At 50.3% G+C, this 21,762-nt stretch overlaps 1 protein-coding gene across 11 annotated transcripts in view; it reads right to left on the bottom strand.

Annotated features, from left to right (window-relative positions):
• The window catches only part of LDLRAD4 (low density lipoprotein receptor class A domain containing 4), a 438,865-nt gene that overhangs the window by 13,658 nt on the left and 403,445 nt on the right, over positions 1-21,762 (bottom strand). For all 11 annotated transcript variants that reach the window (XM_063597165.1, XM_034943954.4, XM_034943953.2 and 8 more), the window contains one exon: positions 17,775-17,929. In XM_063597165.1, the coding sequence (XP_063453235.1) occupies positions 17,775-17,929 (155 nt within the window). The remainder of the gene's footprint in view (positions 1-17,774; positions 17,930-21,762) is intronic.

Here is a 21,762-nt window from a genome sequence, read left to right on the forward strand (position 1 = left end):
ATACTTAAAGTAGTTCACAGAATTTTAAGCAATAGGAACAAAACTTTGTTAATAACTTCATACAGGCTGAAATGCATTCCCTGTCTTGTAGGCTATTTCCTTGTAAGAACAACCAAAAGGGAGGCAGCCATTCACCCAGCTGTTCATTAATGACCTCACTATACATGTACTGAATACTTTCTTGCAGCGGGTCTCAGTCCTCTTCCATTGCAACATGTGAGCAGATGTGCACATGTCCAACAGATACTGGTGCTGCATGTCCCCAAGGGCTGGGAGACAGGGGCTCTGCACAGTTCCCAGGGCTCATGGAGTCACTCTAAACCCAAGAAACTCAAGAAAGCATCCTGGAATGCCGGTGGGTTAGAGGGACATTACTCTAGGGATCACTTTGAATGAATTCTAGTTTACTTTTTAAGTTACATTACTCTCAAATCACTCATGTTTGACCATTATAAGGACCAGTTCCTTGAGACCCACATCGCACTGAGCAGGACTTATCAGGGGCTGTTATACCTGCCCCAGGATGCTTACGAGAGGGCACCTGCTCTGGGGGCACACAGGTCTGGCAGCAGCTTTCAGAGGCCTCTTGTATGTGCACTGCCTTGCAAGCATGTTTTTATTCTCTTATTTTCTCCCTGGAACAAAGGCAGTAACAAAAAAGGTAACAAGAATTATCTGATGACAATTTAATATTATACAGATGGAGGCTACCACTATCAGCATAGGTATACATCTGTAAGGGTAAGAAGTCTCTGAGGTAGGTAGCCATTGCATAGGCTAGAATTCTGGCCATGCTTTTCATTTTTAAATTTAAAACATTTTCATTTATTATTTTTTAAGAGACAGAGTCTATGTTGCCCAGGCTGGAGAGCAGCACATTTTCATAAATGTGCTCATAGCATTGAACTCCTGGCCTCAAACACATCCTCCCACCTCAGCCTCCCGGATAGCTGGGACTACAGGTGTGTGCCACCGAGCTCAGCTTCTGCCACTTTCCAAACTGTGATCTCAGGCAGCTCATTTAGTTTCTCCCAGCCTCAGTTCCCTTATTTGTAAAAAGAGGTTGTCATGAGGCTCAAATACCATTTATGAGAATTCCTTAGCACAGTGCCTTAAATAAGCTTCAGCAAACGGTAGCTCTTCTCATCACAGGTAATGGTTACTTGCTGTTGTTATGCACAGTTAAAGGGGGATAAATTTCCATTACTTCTCTCTCTCTTTCTTTTTTTGTTGTTGTTGAGACGGAGTCTTGCTCTGTTGCCCAGGCTGGAGTGCAGTGGCATGATCTTGGCTCACTGCAACCTCCGCCTCCCGGGTTCAAGCGATTCTCCTGCCTCAGCCTCCTGAGTAGCTGGGACTACAGGCATGTGCCACCATGCCCGGCTAATTTTTGTATTTTTAGTAGAGACGGGGTTTCACTATGTTGGCCAGGTTTGTCTCGAACTCCTGACCTCAAGTGATCCACCCGCCTCGGCCTCCCAAAGTGCTAGGATTACAGGCGTGAGCCACCACGCCCAGCCTAATTTCCATTATCTCTTTTAAGATATTCCTTTAAAGACAACAAGTTCATTGACATTTCCTTATTTTTTTAAACAGTATTCCAAAGGTGGTGTTTTGAATGGAAAGGCTGAGGAATGGGGGCAGCTTAAGCAATGTTGTGTTAATTCCAGATTTCTTCAGGAGCTTTCTCTTAAGGTTGGGCGCTGCATTAACCAAGAGTCTCCTTATAGGCAAGTTCTTCTCTGGCTCTGGCTACTTGGTTTCAGAAGAACCCCAGGTGCTACACAGACCAATGGCCCGCCACTGCATAAAGACTATCTGCACTATTAAAACATTAGCCCAGCATGGCAGTCAGCTTCCCACCGAGGCAGTCACCATGACTACAAACCTCAGCAGAGATTATCTGCACCATGCACTGTTTTCTTGATGTCATGAGGTCACATAGGGAGGCAGTGGATGGGGTAAACAACAACAACAAAAACAAAAACAAAACAAAAAAAACTTTAGGCCAGGCACGGTGGCTCATGCCTGTAATCCCAGAACTTTGCAAGGCCAAGGTGAGTGGATCACCTGAGGTCAGGAGTTCAAGACCAGTCTGGCCAACATGGTGAAACCCTGACTCTATTGAAAATACAAAAATTAGTCGGGTGTAGTGGTGGGTGCCTGTAATCCCAGCTACTTGGGAGGCTGAGGCAGGAGAATCACTTAAACCCAGGAGGCAGGGGTTGCAGTGAGCCGAGGTCATGCCACTGTACTTCAGCCTGGGCGACAAGAGCGAGACTCCATCTCGAAAAAAAAAAAAAAATTGCTGGGTGCGGTGGTTTACGCTTGTGATCCCAGCATTTTGGCAGGCCAAGGCAGGCAAATCACCTGAGGTCAGGAGTTCAAGACCAGCCTGGCCAACATGGTGAAAAACCGTCTCTACTAAAAATACAAAAAAAATTTAGCTGGGCACGGTGGTGCACGCCTACAATCCCAGCTACTCAGGAGGCTGAGGCAGGAGAATTGTTTGAACCTGGGAGGCCGAGGTTGTAGTGAGCAGAGATCGCGCTGCTGCACTCCAGCCTGGGCGACAGAGCAAGATTCCATCTCAAAACAAAAACAAAAACAACTTTATAACATTCAACTTTGTGAAAAGTCTTTATTTTCCTTTGGGCTTTTTTTTTTTTTTCTAAAATGAAATCTGTATTGTGAATGAATACAGTGGACCGTTGAACAACATGTGTTTAAACCTGGCTGTTCCACTAAAACGCAGATTTTTTTCAACCCAATGTGTATTCATGAGATGGAAAAGCCTCTCATATGGAGGGGCCGACCTTTTTTGTCCATGGGTTCAGCAGGACAGACTGCGGGACTTGAGCATGCTGGGACTGTGGTGTTATTTGGAGGTCCTAGAACCAATCCCCTGAGGGTACCAAGGGACAGCTGGGCCTTGCTGTTTGTCATTCTCCTGTGAGTGTAGTCACTGTCAGACAATCACTCCTGTTTGAACATCTCTGAGTAGGATGAGAACATTTTTCTTTGGGGTCTATAAGGCTGTGGGCAGGGTTTTGACAGCAGTAAACACGCCAAAGGCAGAGGCTTTCCTGAGACAGTCCCTAGCCGATATCCACAGAAGGCACAATCACACACACACACACACACACACACACACACACACCCCATAGCTGTCTTCTCTGCTGCGTACACTTGGAACTCTAACGTTAGTCTAGAGCTCTGGCCTCTCTGGCTTGGCCCTGGAAGTTGCCCCCAAGGGCAGCTCCGGAGAGCATGGCTGCCCAGACCCAGGGACCACCCTGAGGGGCTGGCTGGTCAAATGACTCTACTGAATCCAGACTTTTTATTCCTATATCTATGGAAAAGGGACGCAGAACGGTTCCAAATCTTGCAGGCTTGAGGACAGACATTTTCAGACTCCTTTACACTTGAGCAATCTGTTTCACATTTTCTTCCTTCTGAATGGTCAGTGAACAGCCACACTAACAGGAAAACTCCCCACAAATTCAATCTGCTTGACACCAAAACATTTGCATTAAAGAGAAAAAATATCACCGGATCTTCCAAATGATTGTCTTTATGGTGCTGAAAATCAAGATGTGCTATTTGCAGATCTGGAGCACAGTGACTGAATTTTTTTCCTTCTACATCAGACCATTTGGCACTTTTTTGGGGGGAGATGGGAAATACTCCAATGTTATGGTATTTGGAGGTGGAATCTTTGCTAGGTAATTAGGTAATGAGGGTGGAGTCCTCATGAATGGAACCAGTACCCTTATAAGAAGAGGCTGGAGGCTAGCAAGCTCTTTCCACAAGAGAAGGTGGCAGTTTGCCACCGGGAAGAGTGGCCTCATCCGAACCCAACCGTGCTGGCACTGTGGTCTCTCATGTCTGACCTCCAGAATGAGAAATCAGTGTTTGCTGTTTATAAACCACCTGGTCTACGGTACTTTGTTCTAGCAGTCAAACTAAGGCTGAATTTCAAAGTTTTAGCTCTTATGTTTATATTTTTGTCCATTTGAGTTAATTTTTGAATATGTTATAAGGGTCCAATGTCACTCTTTTGCATGTGGCTATCCAGATCCCCCATCACCACTCTGAAAAGGCTGTCCTTTCCCCATTGAATGGCCTTGGAATCCTTTCTGAAAATTACTTGACCATATATTTGAGGGTTTATCTCTGGACTCTCTGTTCTATTCCATTGGTCTATATATTTGTCTATATCCCAGCACCACACTGTTTTGATTACTACAGCTTTGTAGTAAGTCTTGAAATCAGGAATTGTGAGACCTTTAACTTTTCAAATCTTTTTTTTTTTTTTTTGAGATTATTGTGGATATTTAGGGTCCCTTGAGATAATATATAAACGTTAGGATGGATTATTTTTCCTATTTCTGCAAAAGGCCTCATTGGGATTTCAAAAGCGATTACACTGAAGTCTGTACACTGCTTTTAGTAGTACTAACATCTTAAAAATAGTTAAGTCTTCCAATTCATGAATACAAGATATCTTTCCATTTATTTGTATTTTCTTCCATTTCTTTCAGCAATGTTTTCTATAGCTCAGTGCACAAGTCTTTCACCTCCTTGGGTAAGTATATTTCTAAGTATTCTCTTTTTTTGATGCTATTGAAAATGGAATTTTCTTAATTTCCTTACCGAATTGTTCATTGTACATGAAAATAAATGCAACTGATTTTTGCATTTGATTCTGTATCCTACTAACTTTGCCAAATTCATTAGTTCTGACACTTTTTGGGTTATTTTTAAAATAGAATCTTTAGAGTTTTTACACATAAGGTCATGTCGTCTTCTAACAGAGATACTTTTACTTCTTCCTTTCCACTTGGAATGTCTTTTATTTCTTTTTCTTGCCTAATTGCTCTGGCTAGAACGTCTAATTAATACTATGTTGAACAGAAGTAGTGAAAGCAGGCATCCTTGTCTTGTTCCTGGTCTTAGAGGAAAAGCTTTCAGTCTTTCACCATTAAGTATGATGTAAGCTGTGGGCTTTTCATAGATAGCCTTTATGATGTTGAAGTAGCTTCCTTCCATCCTACTTTGTTGAGGGTTTCTATCATGAAAGTATGTTGAATTTCATCAAACACTGATGGCAGTGGTGGCCCATCTGGAGCAGCTGCTGTGAAGATGCTGGCTGCAGCAGGGGAGGCATGGCCAGGGCTGTGTGCTCCACGGAGCCGGTGAGAGCCAGGAACAGGTGGGAGCCCTGCCCTCTTCTGAGTTGGTGGGGCAGGAGCCCTGCCCTCCTGGGTGCAGCTGCAGTCACAAAGCTGCCGCTGCGGACCCAGGGCATCCCTGTGCTCTCAGGGGCCTAGTGAAGTCCCCTGCCCCTGCAGGCTCAGAAGTGCCTGCTCCTGCTACCTGGCCTCTCCCCGCTCCTGCTGCCTGCTCCAATTTTGGAGCAAAGCTGAGGCTGAGCCTGGGCACTGTCACAATTTGGCCAGGTGTGTGTCTGCTCGGGGCAGTGCTGATATGCCAGCCCCCTGCCACCTCAGCCCCCTCTGGACTTTGGGTGCTGACGAGCATCAGTGGGAGGCTGAGGCAGGGGTGAGCTGAGGGTGGGTCGGTGTGGGCCTGCAGGTGCCCCTTGACACCAACAGCCTGGGCACCGTGTACATGACTGATGGCAGCAGGAGGCAGACAGGCTCCTGGGCAAAAAGGGGCAGGTCCCTGCTGAAGCCCCACCTTCAAGCCAGGAATGGCCTAAAGCATGGGGGCCAAGCTGTCAGTTCTGAGTGGAGTCCACAGACCAGAGTAAGAACTTAGGATGCTTTTTCTGGGCCTGCCTGTGGCCGTCCATGGACCAATCAGCACGCACTTCCTCCCTTTTGAGCTCATTAAAAATCCTGGATTCAGTTTGACTTGAACAGACATTGGATCAACCTGCCTGTGGATAGGAGCTACTCACTGCAGGTCTCCTCTCCACTGACAGCTAGACACTTATTGGCATGACCTGCCTGAGGAAATGAGCTACCCATTGACAGACAGACATTGGGATGACCTGTCTGGGGAAAGGAGCTACCCTCTATGGGTCTCCTCTCTGCTCTGAGCTGGACAGACATCAGGATGACCTGCCTACAGAAAGGAGCTACCCATTGACAGACAGACATTGGGATGACCTGTCTGGGGAAAGGAGCTACCCACTGTGGGTCTCCTCTCTGATCTGAGCTGGACGGACAGACGTCAGGATGACCTGCCTACAGAAAGGAGCTATCCAGTCTGGGTCTCCTGAGAGCTGTTCTGTTGCTCAATGAAGCTTCTCTCCAACTTCTCACCCACCAGTTGTCCATGTACCTCATTCTTCTTGGATGTGGGACAAGAACTTGTGACTGGCTGAATGGTGGGACTAAAAGAGCTGTAACATAAACAGGGCTGAAACATGCCCCTCCACTCACCACACTGTGGGGGACAAGAAGGAAAGAAGAGCTGTGACCCTTAGGGCAGCCCAGACCTAGGGTTCTCCTGGCCAGGGCTGTGACACCATCTTTGGGACTCTGCAGTTCCTGGTGTCTCCAAGCTTCTGGGTACCATCACATTCCCCTCATCCAGACGCAAGTGCCTGCAGTGGATGCTGCATGCAGTGTATCTGGTCCAGCTGCAGCCTTGCACAGAGCAAGCACCTGTGCCAGTACCTGGAGCTGCCTGCCCTGCTGCAGCAACCAGCACACCTGGCTGTACACAGTGGCTGGACCTCGCACTCACTTGCTCACACACCCCTCACCATTCTGTGCCTGGCTTGCCCTTGGCAGGTGTGGGATCTGGGCCAGTAATGTGAGCTGAGTGCAGCCTGCCAGGGGAAGTGGGCAGGATGAGCCCAGTGGGCATGAGCAATACTCAGGCAGAAGGCACCACCAGCCACAAAGGTTTCTGACTGGTGAAGTGACACCCTAAGGATCCTGTGACAATACTATTTCTGCATCAACTGAGATGATTGTGGGACAAGAACTTGGGACCTGCTGAATGAAGTTTGGGACCCCCAACTTCATTCTGTTAATGTAGTGTATGACACTGACTGAATTTCATGTATGGAACCATCCTTGCCTTCTGGGAATAAATCCCCCACTTGTTGATGATGTATAATCCTTTTACTTTTTTTAATTTAATTTTTATTTAGGATTATTATTATTTTTGAGACAGAGTCTCGCTCTGTCTTCCAGGCTGGAGTACAGTGGCATGATCTCAGGTCACTGCAACCTCCGCCTCCCGGGGTCAAGTGATTCTCCTGCCTCAGCCTCCCGAGTAGTTGGGATTGCAGGTGCGTGCCCCCATGCCTGGTTAATTTTCGTATTTTTAGTAGTGACAGGTTTCACCATGTTGGCCAGGCTGGTCTCGAACTCCTGACCTCAAGTAATCTGCCTCCCTTAGCCTCCCAAAGTGCTGGGATTACAGGTGTGAGTCACTGTGTGCAGCCAGTATAACCCTTTTAATATACTGCTGAATTTAGTTTGCTAGTATTTTGTTGAGGACTTTTGCATCAATATTTATAAGAAATATTAGTCTATGGTTATCTTTTTCTGTTTTGTCTTTGTCTGGCTTTGGTATCAGGAATGCTGGCCTCATCTCATAATGAGTTAGGAAGTGTTCCCACCTCTTGAAATTTCTAGAAGTTTAAGAAGGATTGATGTCAATTCTTTAAATGTTTGGTAGAATTCACCACTGAAGCCATGTGGTCCAGGTTGGAGATTTTAGACTATTGGTTCAATCTCCTTACTAGCTATAGATCTATTAAGATTTTCTATTTCTTCATGATTCAGTCTTGGTAGGCTGTTTCTAATATCTTTTCATTTCATCTAGGTTATCCAATTGGTTTGCATACAATTGTTCGTAGCACTATTTTATAATCCTTTTCATTTCTGTATTTATTGGATCATTTTTCTTCCAACCAGTACATCTCATATTATTAAAGGACAGTCGTCTGCAGCCATGACTTACTGAGGGTTCCCTTGTGCTGCACCATGGGCTGTCGCCTGCTGCCATGCGTCCACGTGTGCAAGGCCACACCACGCCCGAACCCTCCTGGGCTTATGCTCTCAGCTACACTCTCCTTTCCACACACACACAGAGGACCCCAGGAATGATCAGATGTGGGGACTGGAAACAACCAGGGAGAGCACTGAACACAGTGTTTTCCACCATGTGCTTTGCAGCCTCTTAGAGAGCTGGAAAATCCATTTAAGTGGGTCACAGCCAGCATTCCAAAAACTGAAACAGAACAGAAATGATCTGAGCACACTGTAAGTATTGTTTTGTAAAACCTCTGCCTTAATTGCATTATAGGAGGCTTTTGTGTTGTGATATAAAATGTATTTCTTACTGTTCTTCATGGCAAGATACAGATTGAAGGCCTCCGAATGAAGCCAGTTATCCCTCATTTTAGATGGGGGGGAAACTGAGGACAGAGGGCATATTCCTCTCTAGGCACCTCGGTCAGTCTGCGGTAAAGCAAGACTACTGCTGGGTATTCTGATTCTACCCAAGGGCTAACCTCCCAGTGAATGAATGTATTTTATGGCCTCAAATAGTTGGAAATCTATTTTTCCCCTGTTCCACAGTGAGAATTTCAAAGAAGAGGTGAAATTGATCTTTGGATATTCAGCAACACCTTTGCCTTCTGATAAAATCAATTTTCCCTGTTTTCTCCCTTTTTTCATGCAGCCTCTCCACCATCCTGATATTTTATCACTACCGTCCTTTCCACTCTAGATGGCAGTCATAGCCTGGATGTGAGGCCAGTACCCCTGGCTGTCAGAGACTGCACCTCCCCCTTTCTTCCTCCTGGGGAATCCATCATCAGACTTCTCAGATTCAAGATCCCCCAACTCTGCTCAATCTAGGGCACGTCCCTTAAGAGAAAAGACAAATCATCTAGGAAGGTCTGCTGGAAGAAAAGGAAGGGAATCCTTTCTATTTCTGGGACAATGCAATGGGCTAGCGGGGAAAAGCAATATGAGGTGCCTCTCCCAGCTTGGTGCTGGGGTTAGTGAGCAATCGGACTTCAAGAGGAATCAGCCTGGGAATGAGAAAGTTCCAGGCAGCAGGAAAATGTGGAACCACACAAGATCCAGGCAGGCATCATCCTGATTTCAGCCCCAGTTGCCTCGTCTCACATGTGAGAAGAAGTCAGAGCTCAGAGGGGATTTTCTGTGACCTTCACCCAAGGTCACAGAGCTGCTGGGGCTTCGCCAAGAGCCAGACCCCAGCCTGGTGAGCCTCCCCAACAGGGGCCACCCAGAGTTATGATCATTAAGATAATTTTTAATCTTCTTCTCTTTTTTTTTTTTTTCAGAACAAACCACACCAACTTTCAAGGACTAAGCAAAAAATAAACCAACAGATTTTACTGTTAGATTATTAATGCTAATACCTTATATATTTAAAAGATTACTATAAATTTGTTGATAAAAATGTTCATACATTTTATTTAAAATTATTATTTTAGCCACCATAGAAACCATGTTCAAATGAATTACTCTGGGAGTCTATAGATGCCCAGAACATTACTGCCTTTAGCATCAGTTTACATGATCAGAGGATGTTTTGTAATTGCAAAGGTAATACATGAATACATTCTTACCATAAAAGTTTTACTGCACAGATCAGTGTTCCTTTGTCCTTACTTCCTTCCCAGGCACAGCTGTCAGTTTGCTGTGGGTCCTTCCTGACCTTTCTCTACAGATCAGTTTGTAACTCGGACGTCAATCTCACTAATTGAGTCGTGCTTGCCTTTGCACCAAAATTGTATCATTTGGTTTGATCACCCATATAATGAACAAGACTTAACTCTAAATGGATTTTGGCTGGTACCAAAAATCAAATCTATCCCCAAAGAGCAAGTAGTTTTCCTATTTGCTCTTTGCAAAGGAAGATTTGCCATTGTGGAGAAGCTTTTAAAAAATTTCCCTTGATTAAAAAAACAAACAAACAAATAAAAACAACCCAGTCAGGTGCAGTGGCTCAGGCCTGTAATCCTAGCACTTTGGGAGGCTGAAGTGGGAAGATCGTTTGAGCCAAGGAGTTCAAGACCAGCCTGGGCAACACAGTGAGATCTTGTCTCCATAAAAAATTTAAAAATTAGCCAGGCATGGTTGTGCGTGCCTATAGTCACAGCTACGCAGGAGGCTGAGGCAGGGGGATCAGTTGAGCCTAAATGTTCGAGGCTGCAGTGAGTTATGATCATGCCACTATACTCCAGCCTGCGCAACAAAGTGAGATCTTGTCACTTAAAAATAACCCCAAAACCTGAAGGTAATTTCCAAACATTCTGAGCAGTGCCAACATCAGTAGAAGGACCATTTGAGACACTGTCACTTTAAAGATAAGCATTGACTCTTCCAAAGCTCTGCCCACTGTGGTTCAGGTGGGAATCTGCGTGGACCTGGGGTCCAGCATCCTTATGCAGTTTCTGCCTGGCCGCTTGGCCTCCTGTTTCCCTTAATTGAAGGGAGATGTTCTCATTTTGAGGTGATGTGAAATTGTCTATCCTCTAATGCTTCAATTAGACATAGCAAAGGGCAAAACCTTTCAAATGACCACCTGGGTAGCCTGATAATTGGAAGTCCTTGCTCACTCAGACAGACATGCTGCGGCCAACCCGCCGGACCCTAAGCTCTTGGAAATGCAGTTTCCGTGAAATGCAGTAACGGAGAGCTGTCATTGGACAACCAACAAACACACACATCTGGTCTGTGGTGCAGCAGGGTCTGCCTTGCCTGCAGGGAAACGGTCCCCTGCGGTTCATCCCCACAATGATGCCAGAGGAAACCTGTGGCTCTTTTCTTTAGTCTGGAGTGTCAGAGGCAGACCGAGTACAACTGCATCAGTAAGCCCTTTAGTCCACTCCTTCAAGCCTTACTGAAAATCATTCCTTTCCATCGTTTTCCACATGCTTTTCTAAATGTATGAGGTGGGCAGGAGTGAGAGCAGCAGGGCACAGCGAGCCAGCGCTCCAGCCGCAGTGGGAATGAACAGTGTGGCGCTGAAACCCCTGCTCCCTGTGCCCTCCGAGGGATCCCAGGACACTGCCTGTGGGTTTCTCAAACACCCCTGAGCCTGGGGCCCACCTCAGAGCCTCTATCTGCAGGGGAGGGTAGAGGGACACTGCCCAGGTAGAGAAAGGCACTCGTCACATATGGCACACCCAGAGGTCCCCTCACTGTGAGTTCTGAGCCCCAGCACAGCGGGCTCCTGGCTGTCAGACACCTGCCCAGGACCGTCTGCCCTCTGGCCACCGCTGCTCCCAAGGCCAGCAGAGAGGCTGCTGGTGCAGGGCCGAGCCTCAGAGAGTGGGGAGCCCATGGCCACCTCTGTCCCTCTGGCTATAAGCTTTAGTCACAGAGGAGGGCCTTGCCTGGGGAGATGACTGGACAGCAGTGGCCACGAGTGACCATGTCAGGCTGGGCACAGGACACGCACAGCACTGTTGACCCAGACACGTGTCTGAACTCCTAACCAGGCAGGAACAGTATTTACTTCCACAAGGACCTTCTCACCCATTTTTCTGGGAACCAGTGGCCCTCTCAGTCTATCTTGGTCTTCAGCCTTGCAATAGAAGCCTGAGTGCAGAAGAAAATTTTCTCTGAAAAACAACCCCCACATGCAAACCCACAGATGGCAATGCTGCTGCCCGGCACTGAAGGGTCCCCAGCGAGAGACAGGTGACAGCCCGGGCAGCACAGGCCCGCTCCATGGCAGCCACCTCACAGCCCCAGCCTCAGGGTGTGGCCCCATAGGCAGCTTTTTCAAGAGAAGATGGAAACTCCAATTTTCATGTGAAATCTCACAATTTTTATTTTTTATTTTTTTATTTTTGAGATGGCGTCTCCCTCTTGTCAGCCAGGCTGGAGTGCAATGGCGTGATCTCAGCTCACTGCAACCTCTGCCTCCAGATTCTCTTGCTTCAGCCTCCCAAGTAGCTGGGATTACAGGCACGTGCCATCACACCTGGCTAACTTTTGTATTTTTGAGTAGAGACAAGGTTTCACCATGTTGGCTGGGCTGGTCTCAAACTCCTGACCTCAAGTGATCTGCCCACCTCGGCCTCCCAAAGTGCTGAGATTATAGGCGTGAGCCACCGCACCCAGCCCCAATTTTTAAAAGCTAGATCAACTTAGGTTCGAACACCCTGTGGGGCAAACCAGGTACACAGCCATGCTCTAGGCTAACTCTGTGGCTTCTGCAGAGAGGGACTTGTGGGGAGAGCTCACCCCATGTCAGGGCACTGTGGATCTGAGGAGCATGAGTTTCTGCATCAAGAGGGCTGACAGCCACCAAATGCTTGTCCTCCTCTGCAACAGCCAGGGCCCCTCCCAGTGTCAACCCCAGGGAGCTGGAGGAGCCCAGCTGTGCTGGGTGGGGCCTGGCTGCTCCTCCTGGCTATGAAGAATGGGCACCTGGATTTTCACAACCGATTTAATCCCTGTAGGAGTTGATAATGAAGAGATGTGTGATGTGATTCCTTTTGTTAATTTTTTAAATTGAAATTGCTGTTTCTATAGGTCAAAATGGCTGAATGTTAACAATTTCATATGCTTCAATCTGGGTAAAGGTCCCTGTCCCTCTCCTTCCATCCGCTGATGGCCAGACCCTTCTGCCTGCATGCCATCCCCTACCCCTGGGCTGTCCACACAGGCCAGGCTGGACCCTCTGGGCCAGGCTGCTGGCAGTCAGAAAAGGTCACCTGGGCTCCCTCAGCTCCAGCAAGAAATGTTCCAGCAACTTGTTCAAATAGCTCTCCGGGCTGTGTCTAGAATATTCATGCCCCTTTACTGCTTTCCCATTACTGAATGGTCTAAGATAATGAAAAGAAATCTAGACAGTCTCAATGCTCAGAAGTCACACAAACCAGGCTCCAAAGAAACCAAGCTCAGGCTACCTCAGCAAGAATGCACAAGGATTCAGATCCGGACCCGCCGCTGCTATCTGCTATGATGTAAGCATTTGCTTTGTCTGTGATGTAATTTACACCTGGGTTGCTAGTTTTCATTTTCATCCAGAAATCACTACTTCCACCACATTCAGGCCCAGTAACATCCATTCCTTGGGCCCCCCTGGGACACACAGTGTCTACCGCATGGCGACAAAGGTTGACTGGCTTTGGGACACCCATCACGTTCATGCAGCATGCACTGTCCCAGGCCAAGGGACATGGGAGGAAGGTGCCAGTGTCAGGAGGATGCTGGTGGAGGGGAGGAGGTTGCTGGTGGAGGGAGGAGGGCTCTGGCGGGGGGAGGAGGGCTCTGGCGGGGGGAGGAGGGCGCTGGCTGAGGGGAGGAGGGTGCTGGCGGGGGGAGGAGGGTGGTGGCAGGGGGAGGAGGGCTCTGGTGGGGGGAGGAGGGTGCTGGCAGGGGGAGGAGGCCTCTGGCGGGGGGAGGAGGGCGCCGGCTGCGGCTCCTCACCTGCACCTGCACAGGAGCACACCCTATGGGACAGGGACCAGAACTGGCTGAGCTGGGCACTCCCTCAGGAAGGGACCAGAGAAGGCAGCGGGGCAGTCACCACTTCTCAGAAGGGGACTCTCCGCAAGAAGCAGGGAAGCCAGGGCCACCGCGATGCTGTCTGGTTAATCTTGGTCTGGCCCTTCCTTGTGGTCAAAGTGGAAAACCTGTAGAGGAGGCGAGGGGCCGCTCATAGCAGGGCGGGAAGCTTCCTGAGCCAAGTAAGGCTGCTGGCCTGCTCATCCTCCTCCTCAAAACCAAAACTCACTCCCATCCTATTGCCCCAAGCTATGTTTCCACCTCCACTCTCCAGGCTTCCAGCAGAAAGACGTAACAGTAAGTTTAATCAGAGTGTGAAGCCTAATCACCTAGAAGTTGGTTAATTCAATGCCCAGCACTTCTCACACCAGGTTTAAATAGAACATCATTTTCTAATGTGCTCACGGAGCCCTGGGGTGGGTCTCTACTAACAGGCCTTCACAGGAGGCTCCCCAACAATGCACAGGCTCCTAATGAGGCTGCGCTCCACAGAGGGGACAGGAGGAGCATCCAACCCCAGCTGCTGACTGGAGGGTGCTGAGCCGCCGCCAGGGCCTGGACTCCCAGGGCCTCGGGTGCTGCAGGAGAAAGGCCTCGGACATTGGTGCTGAGAAAGGAAGAGGTGCTTAGGGGCTTGCAGGGGCCCTGATAACTGGAAAGAAGCCATGAGGACGGCAGCATCTGCCCAGACACACTCATCCTCCCCAGCCGCCTTGCCCCGGAGCACAGGCCTGCACAGCAGCACAGGGAGCCCAGGAGACAGAGGACTGCCAGGCTCTGCCAGGGGGCACAGGGCCCTCCCTGCCATGCTGACCAGCCAGCCGTGCCTTCCCAGCCCCTTCCAAGCCCCTTGGGAGGGGGCTTCCTGACACAGGTGGTCACCTAGGGATGGGGAAGGCGGGGAACTTGGAACTGCCCTCGCCAACTGCACATGGGCCAGGCCGGGCATGGGGACGGAGGAGACACAGGTCCTCATACCTGCCCCAAACACCTCCTACAGCTCCCACGCCTGACACTCCCCCATCCCAAAGGCACAATCGGCCAGCTAGACCCCTAGCCTCCCCCAGGAAGATGGAGAGAATGGCAGCGGGGTCTTGGCCTCCGCCAGGGGACTGCAGGTGCTGCTGGTGGCGGAGGCGGGGCATGGCCACTGTTTCCCCCTCCTACTCAGTGCCTGGCTCCTGCGGAGTGTCCACTGAATGGCTGGATGAGCAGAGGAGGCGGGAGTCACTGGGGAAACTGTTCCCAAGGCAGAGTCCCAGACCAGACCCCAAACTCGTACTGCTGGGAAGAGCTCTCCGCTCTGTGGATGCCTCAGAGCCAGCCTAGAGAGACCCCCTCATGGTAACAGGCAGCCTCTTTTACAGTGAAGTGCCCCTGGGTCCGGCAGTGCTCAGCACCTGGTGGGGCCGGCTCTTCCGCCTCAGCACCGCTCACATCCACTCAGATGAGTCTTTGTTGCGGGACTGCCTGTGCACTGTAGGACGCACTGTACAGATGAATCTTTGTTGCAGGGCCGCCCGCGTACTGTAGGACACATTGTAGGATTCCCCCTTATGATGCCAGACACTGCAAATGTCCCCTAGACATTTGGCAGAATCAGCCCTGATCGAGACTCCTGAGCTGAGTGTAAATGAATCAGATCGCTCCCCTAATACTGTATACGGGGAACAGGCATTTCTTAAAAGAAGTTAGAAGTAGGGAATTAGGAGGCAGGAAGCCTGGCTGCGTGGGGGCATTCCTGGGTGGAGAGGACCTGGGTTAGGGGACCCTCAGGGCAGAGAGAGGGAAATGGATAGCATGGCCACACCCATAGTATTAGCAAGGCCTGAGTCTGTGTCCAGGAGAGAATGGAGGTTTCTTCCTCATCAGCTGCCACTCTTTTCTCTTTTGGGGAACCATCAACTAGGCTAATACACCAGATCGGGAAGTGGAGCAAGGGCCTGGGCCGAGCTGCCTCTGGTCATCGTGCTGGAATGCATCTTGTGTTTTATGAAACATCACACAGAGTCCTTTGCTAAGCTATGCTGAAGCCGTAGGAGGAACAGCCACACCTCGAGGAGGGACAGCTCCCAGTTCCAGGTTACTCAGAAAAAAAGGAGAAATAGCATAGCAGCTCAGGACCTCAAACCCATGCTCGGTGCAGCCGGATCTCTGCAAGCCCCAGCTCAGCTCCAGAACAGAGCTCTCAGGGGGAACACTGTATGTGCACATTAACAAAACGAGGCCCAGACAGGGATGTGGACCACTGTGGACACAATTCACTGGCTGCCGAATGTCTTCACCTGCCACGCGGCGTGCAGCCCTGAAGGGACCTCTGAACATCGCTCTGTCACCTTCCTGATTTCAGGGAAGGGAGGCTCTGCAGGTGGGGCAGCCGGCGCTTCCCGGGAAAGGGCATCACGCAAATCTGCCGCCACATGACACAGAAGACACTTTTTTGACACTTTTTGCTTTTCTGCTGGGCCTCTTGGTTGGTAAGGGTGTTCAGGACACAAGGTGCTATGAACAGGGACAGCAAGCGGGGCTGGGTCTGCACCAGGAACAGAGCAAGGAGCTGCCTGACCCACACTAGGGAGAGAGAAGCCAACACCAGGGCAAGTCTGGGAGGAAGACTGGGGAGCGCCCAGGCAGGGGACAGAAAACTCCCTGTGTGCCTGCGCACAGAGACCCCAAGCGTTCTGGAGCTCCTGGAGAGAAGGCCAAGGAAGGCTGTGCTTGTTTCCACCAAGTCCAGGGGTGGCGTTCACAGCCCGTAATACATTAAGGCAAAGCAGCGATGTCTGAGCTTTCTGCGGTTCTGAAACTGCTGCTGTGATGAGATTTTCTCCCTGGCCTCTCTCAAAACACAGGTGAATCCCATACACTGTGTATTTAGAACTTCAGAAGAATTAGTCTTCCCTCTGTCCAACAATCTACAGGCATCAGGATGCCAAAGTGTTCAGTGCGTCTGGATGGCGCAGCTCTGTGGACACCAGACAAAGGACCCCAGGATGCTGTGGAGGCTCGAGGAAAGTAACACAACAGGGCCAGAGGGGCTTGTGGACTGAACTGGGCATCCAGAGAGAGGACAGAAGGGGCAAGAGAGGATGCAGGGGGCAAGAGGAGGAAACGGCTGTCAAGGGTGCACGTCTTCCCCTGGCATCCCATCTCCTCCCCGAGGCTGCCCCGTCTAGCCCTCACCATGGTCTGAAGATAGCACTCGGTAGCACCCACCCCTTCCTTCTCCCCACTACCTGCAGGAGCTGCAGAGCAGACAGCAAACCTCAGCTCTGCCCATATGGATGGCTGCACCAATGATCCTAGTGAAGTGTGAGCCTGCACTCCTGAGAGGGGTCCCAGGGCCAGCGGCCACCCCAGGAAACCCACCTGGACAGCTGCACCCCATACCCTGGACAAGCTCTGTAAGTCAGGGTGGGGGCCGGAACTGCACAGCCCTGTTCCTGAAGAGGGATGCTCCGTAAGGACCGGCTCCTGTGCTCAGCATACCGCAGGGCTCCACACTATGGAGACTCGGCCTCGCTGCCCATCACGGAAGCCAAGGATTTATACGCTCGCTGAACTCACCGCTCCTAACCCTCTGGCTGGAAGCCATCAAAACCACAGCCTGTAAAACAGGCTTGGGACAGCAGCCCCTGGTCTCTCAAGTTTGATCATAGTGCAGTTTGGCTGAGTGTCCACCGCCGACAACCCCACCATCCACAACCCCACCCTCCACAACCCACCGCCGACAACCCTACCGCCGACAAGCCCACCGCCAACAACCCCACCGCCGATCCCCAGGAAGCTCCCGAGGCCTTAAGCTCCAGGCGTCCTCCAGCTCATGGCACCCATGTGCTGCCGGCACGTTTAGTGACGATGAGCGCGTGATTTGTCCCCGCAGCACCTCCAGGACCCAGCTCAGGACAGGATTTTACAACACAATGAATCTCACAAGTGCACTGCCAAGCCAGAGGAGCCAGGTACGAGGGACCACCCAGGGCCGGTCCCGTTCGTGCACAGCTCAGAAGCTGGCAAAGCCACGTCGGGCAGCAAAGATCCAGGGGAGGCCTGGGAGGGGTCACGCAGGCTTCTGGGGGGACTGCCGTGTCTGTATGTTCACTGGGTGCTGGTCACACTGGTGTGTTCAGTTTGTGGGGACTCACTAAGTGGAACACTTACGAGGTGCGCTTCGCCCCGTTTGTTACATGTCAACTGAAAGCACTCCCGGCCTCTGAACCCTGATGGGCTCCTAAGCCTCTTGCAGCTGCCTGACTCTGGAGCCGGGGCGGCCAGGGTACTCACCTGCGGCAGCCCGTCCTCCCGCCTCCGGCTCTGGTTCGGGCGGTTGATGAAGGACCGCGTGGAGACTTTGTAGTGGTTCAGCAGGCAGACGATGACCACCACCATCACCGTGACCACCACGACGATGATGATGATTTGGGCGAACTCCAGCTCCGCTGCCATGGAAGAGGAGAGTGGTTAGCCACCTGGCCCCTCCAGTCCCCACCCATTCTCCAGGCACTGCCACCACCCCAGCCATCAGGCCCTGAAGGCCTCTCACACACATCTGTTCCTCAGAGGCCAGCAGGACACAGAAACGACTGTCCCACTTTAGGGAAGGAGACACCACGGCACAGTCGGGAGGCTGTGCAAACCAGCTGCGGGGAGCGGGAAGCCTCTGCCATCCCCCACCACAGGGAGCTGAGAACGTCTCCACAAACTGAAGCTATTTCTCCAATGTCACCGCTCTAGAAAAGTTAAGCCCGTCTTTATGGTTGAGTGGAGTTTCTCAAAGCAATTCCCCTAGGGACCCATACTTGAAAGGAAAAATCAACTTCAGCCCCTTGCCTCCAAGGCTGTGGCTCTGCAGGTGAGTTAGGAAACATCCGCATTGTTTCCAGGCCTTCAGGCACAGCACTTCAGGAGTGGTCAGGTCTCCCCTGGGTTTCTGACACCACCACCCCAAAGATTCCCTAAATGCCATTGACACACACTTCACATGTGAGTCCAGCAACACAGAGTGACTTCCAGTCACAGCACATTGGGCCGGCAGCTGGAAGCAGGTGAGCCAGACCCCCGTTTTGGGAGAGGAAGCAGGTCGAGGGCTCACGGGCGGCCTGGAGCCACTTTCTGCTCCCCTCTTCCAGCCCATGGCTCTGCTGCCTGCTTCACTCCTTGTCCCCCATGCTGGAAGGAAGTGACTGACCGTGCAGTGATGTAAATTCAGAACAAGGGGCTCGGGGATGCTAAGAGGAAGACAGTGCAGGAATCTGGGGGAGGCAGGAGTAAGAGGAGAGAAGCCATCAACTGTGCTGCCCTGGGCTCACAGCACACATGCACACACATGCATGCACGTGCATGTGCCGCAGCAGGGCTCAGGCCCCGGCCGGTGGGGAGGCATATCTGTCAGTGTATCCGCTCATACATGGGGCGATGCAGGCAGAGATCAGGTGGTGCCTCCCCAGTGGCTACGACTGTGTGCGTCTGCTGCCCACACCCTGGGAACCGAGGGTGAGGCTGGACGAGGGGTTCTCTGGATCCCCACATGTCCTACCCTTCAGCACGGCCCTCCACTTCCACCCTCAGACCCCCACACCCTAGGGACTGAGGGTGGGAGTGGAGGGCAGTGGGACACTGGGGCCTATAGGAGAGGCGCTGGTGTCTTGAGAATGAAGAGCAGACTGTGTAGGAGGCTGGTGGCTGAGCTGTGCAGAGAGCAGGTGGACCTGCCAAGTGCCCCCTGCCCCCGCAGGCAGGGAGAGGCCAGACTGGTGGGAACATCACTGTTCCCTGCGGACACGGACAAAGCCATGCTCAGAGGCTCAGAGGCCATGCCCTGAGCAGCTCCCGAAGCTGGCAGTCAGTGAGGCCTGCCGGCCCCGCCCCAGCCAAGGGGGTGCTGTTGCTCTTGGGTTCCCCGTGGCCTGTCCGCTAAGTGGCAGGGACTCTAGGGGCCTGGTGCCCGGCCCAGCCTTGGGGTTTGAGTGTCTACTTCCTACGGGGAGGAAATGTCCATTGGAGCTGCCACACTTATATGTGCCACCCCGCCCCCCGGCCCCGCCCCCCCCCCCACCCACACACACAAAAACGCTCCCCAGGGCTTATCAACAATTTTCATGTTGGGGGCTTCCTGGAAAAGACTGAAATTGCTCTGAGTCTTCGAGCAGGGGCTTGGGCCCTTTGCAATTGGGTTCCAATAGAAAAGTGGCCTTATTTCTGCTCACAGGCCATGGGAAGTATGACATGCTTGTTTACCTAGGAACACAGTCTTCGACTCTGCCCCTGCACATAACCTTCCTGTGTCTGGGACACTCTGGCCTTGACCCTGTGTTTCTCAGGACCCTACCCCCACACACCATGTGACGTCTCCCAGGCTGAGTCCGGAGCCCCTACTTTGCCCCTCTTGACACGGGAGGCAGCTAAATGGCTTCACTGGTACAAGGTGAATTGATGAGCGACTCAGCACCCCCAGGCTGAGAGAAGGGGCTGGGATGTGTGGCCCCGGTGGGCTCTGCCCAGCTGCATGGGTGTGCTCTCTGTGAGGACAGCCACTGCCAACAGGATAAGGCTGCACTGGCTGCAGAGTGCCCGAGCGCGCCTCCAGCAGCCCTGAGGGTCTGTGCAGGGGTCAGCCACCAGCCCAGGGATAAGCATGAAAGGAAGCAGAGAGATTCCGCTCAGGACAAAGGCAGTGAACACAGTGGTGAGGGCTGAACCCCGAAGTCGAAGACTGTGTTCCTAGGTAAACAAGCATGTCATACTTCCCATGGCCTGTGAGCAGAAATAAGGTCACATTTCTATTGTGACCTGAATAATGCCTTCTTTTACCAATGCTTGTTTTTATTTTGTGGTTAAATAGCGGAGTATTCACAAATTAAAGCATGCCCTAGGATTTCCAAATGTTTTCTTTACAAGAGAACTTCACTGCTTTATGGACATGGATATAGAGGAAAATCATGGTGACAGGGAAGGATCAGCACAAAGTCCTGCAATGAATCAACTCTTCCCTTGGAGGACACCTTTCTAGGTCATCTGTTCTTGACTATGGAAAGCTATGCAGACAAGCATTTGTAGCAAAGCAAATCAAATTATGTTTTCACAAGTCTCTGGGCATTTTTTACATATTTGTGTTTCATTTGAAAAGGATTTTTATTATAAAAATAATGAAAACTTCTTGAAAATTTAAATCATATAGAAGGAAACAGTGCAGTGTAAAGTCTCCCATCCCAACCCACAGCGCCCCTGACTCCACCAAGCCCCACTCCGTCCCGGGGGAAAGCTCAGGCCTCCGTTGCATGTGTCTGTGTTTGCTACAAAATAAAGCCTTTCCTTTTTTCAGTTATTGGAATCGATGTGCAAATATCTTGTTTGTGTCTTTTCACTTAATACATCACAGACCTCTTTAAACAAGAACACAGGTGCACTGGCCTGTCCGTTACAGAGTACAAACATACTGGCATTTGCCTTCTCCAGCTGGTGGCTGTTCAGGTGGCTTGCTTTTTTTCTTTTTTCTCTTATGACCAAAAAATTGCATGTGTATATGTGCAAGTGTGTGGCTGGCACACGTTTGTCAGTATACTTGTAGGAAAGACTCCTAAAAGTGACATTTCTGGGCCCAGGGCATAATCACTTTTCATCCTCATGGCTACTGAGAACCTGCCTTTTGTAAAGGCTGCATTCGTTTAGGCTGTCCCAGGAAGAAGGCATGTTCCCTATGCCCTCATTCACCCTGGAGACTCGCCCTTTTAACTGGTGACAATCTGATGGGCAAAAATATGTATCTCATTTTAATTTGTATTTCTCCAATTACTGGTAATTTCAGATCTTTCCCTACGGTTATGGTAATTTGTGTTTCTCTTTTTCATAATCATATTGGTGTATTTATAGTTTTCTCATTTATTTCTTATGTATTTATATGAAATCTTTACATATTATGGTTACACATCTTTGTCTGTTACATGTTGCAATTATTTCCCCTAGCCAGTCATTTCTTGAAACTTCACCATGAGTTTCTCTACAGATGCTATAAACTTTTATGCCATCAAATACTCTTTTTCCTTTATGGCCTCTAAACATCCTGTTTGATTGGGAAGGTCCTCTTTAATATTCTAAACATATTTTTTTCCTAAGATTTTTGGAGTTTGAATTTTATGTTAGATCTTTATTTGCTCTGGATTTTATTCCTCTTTTGGTCTGACACAGCACATGGAACATGTGATATTGACTGAAAGGTGTGCATCTTCTGAGCTAATATATCTGATTTTAAAATTCAGGCAAGGATGAGAAAGAT

Source organism: Pan paniscus, chromosome 17 (genome assembly GCF_029289425.2).
Source record: "Pan paniscus chromosome 17, NHGRI_mPanPan1-v2.0_pri, whole genome shotgun sequence".
In the NCBI taxonomy this organism is placed as follows: domain Eukaryota; kingdom Metazoa; phylum Chordata; class Mammalia; order Primates; family Hominidae; genus Pan; species Pan paniscus.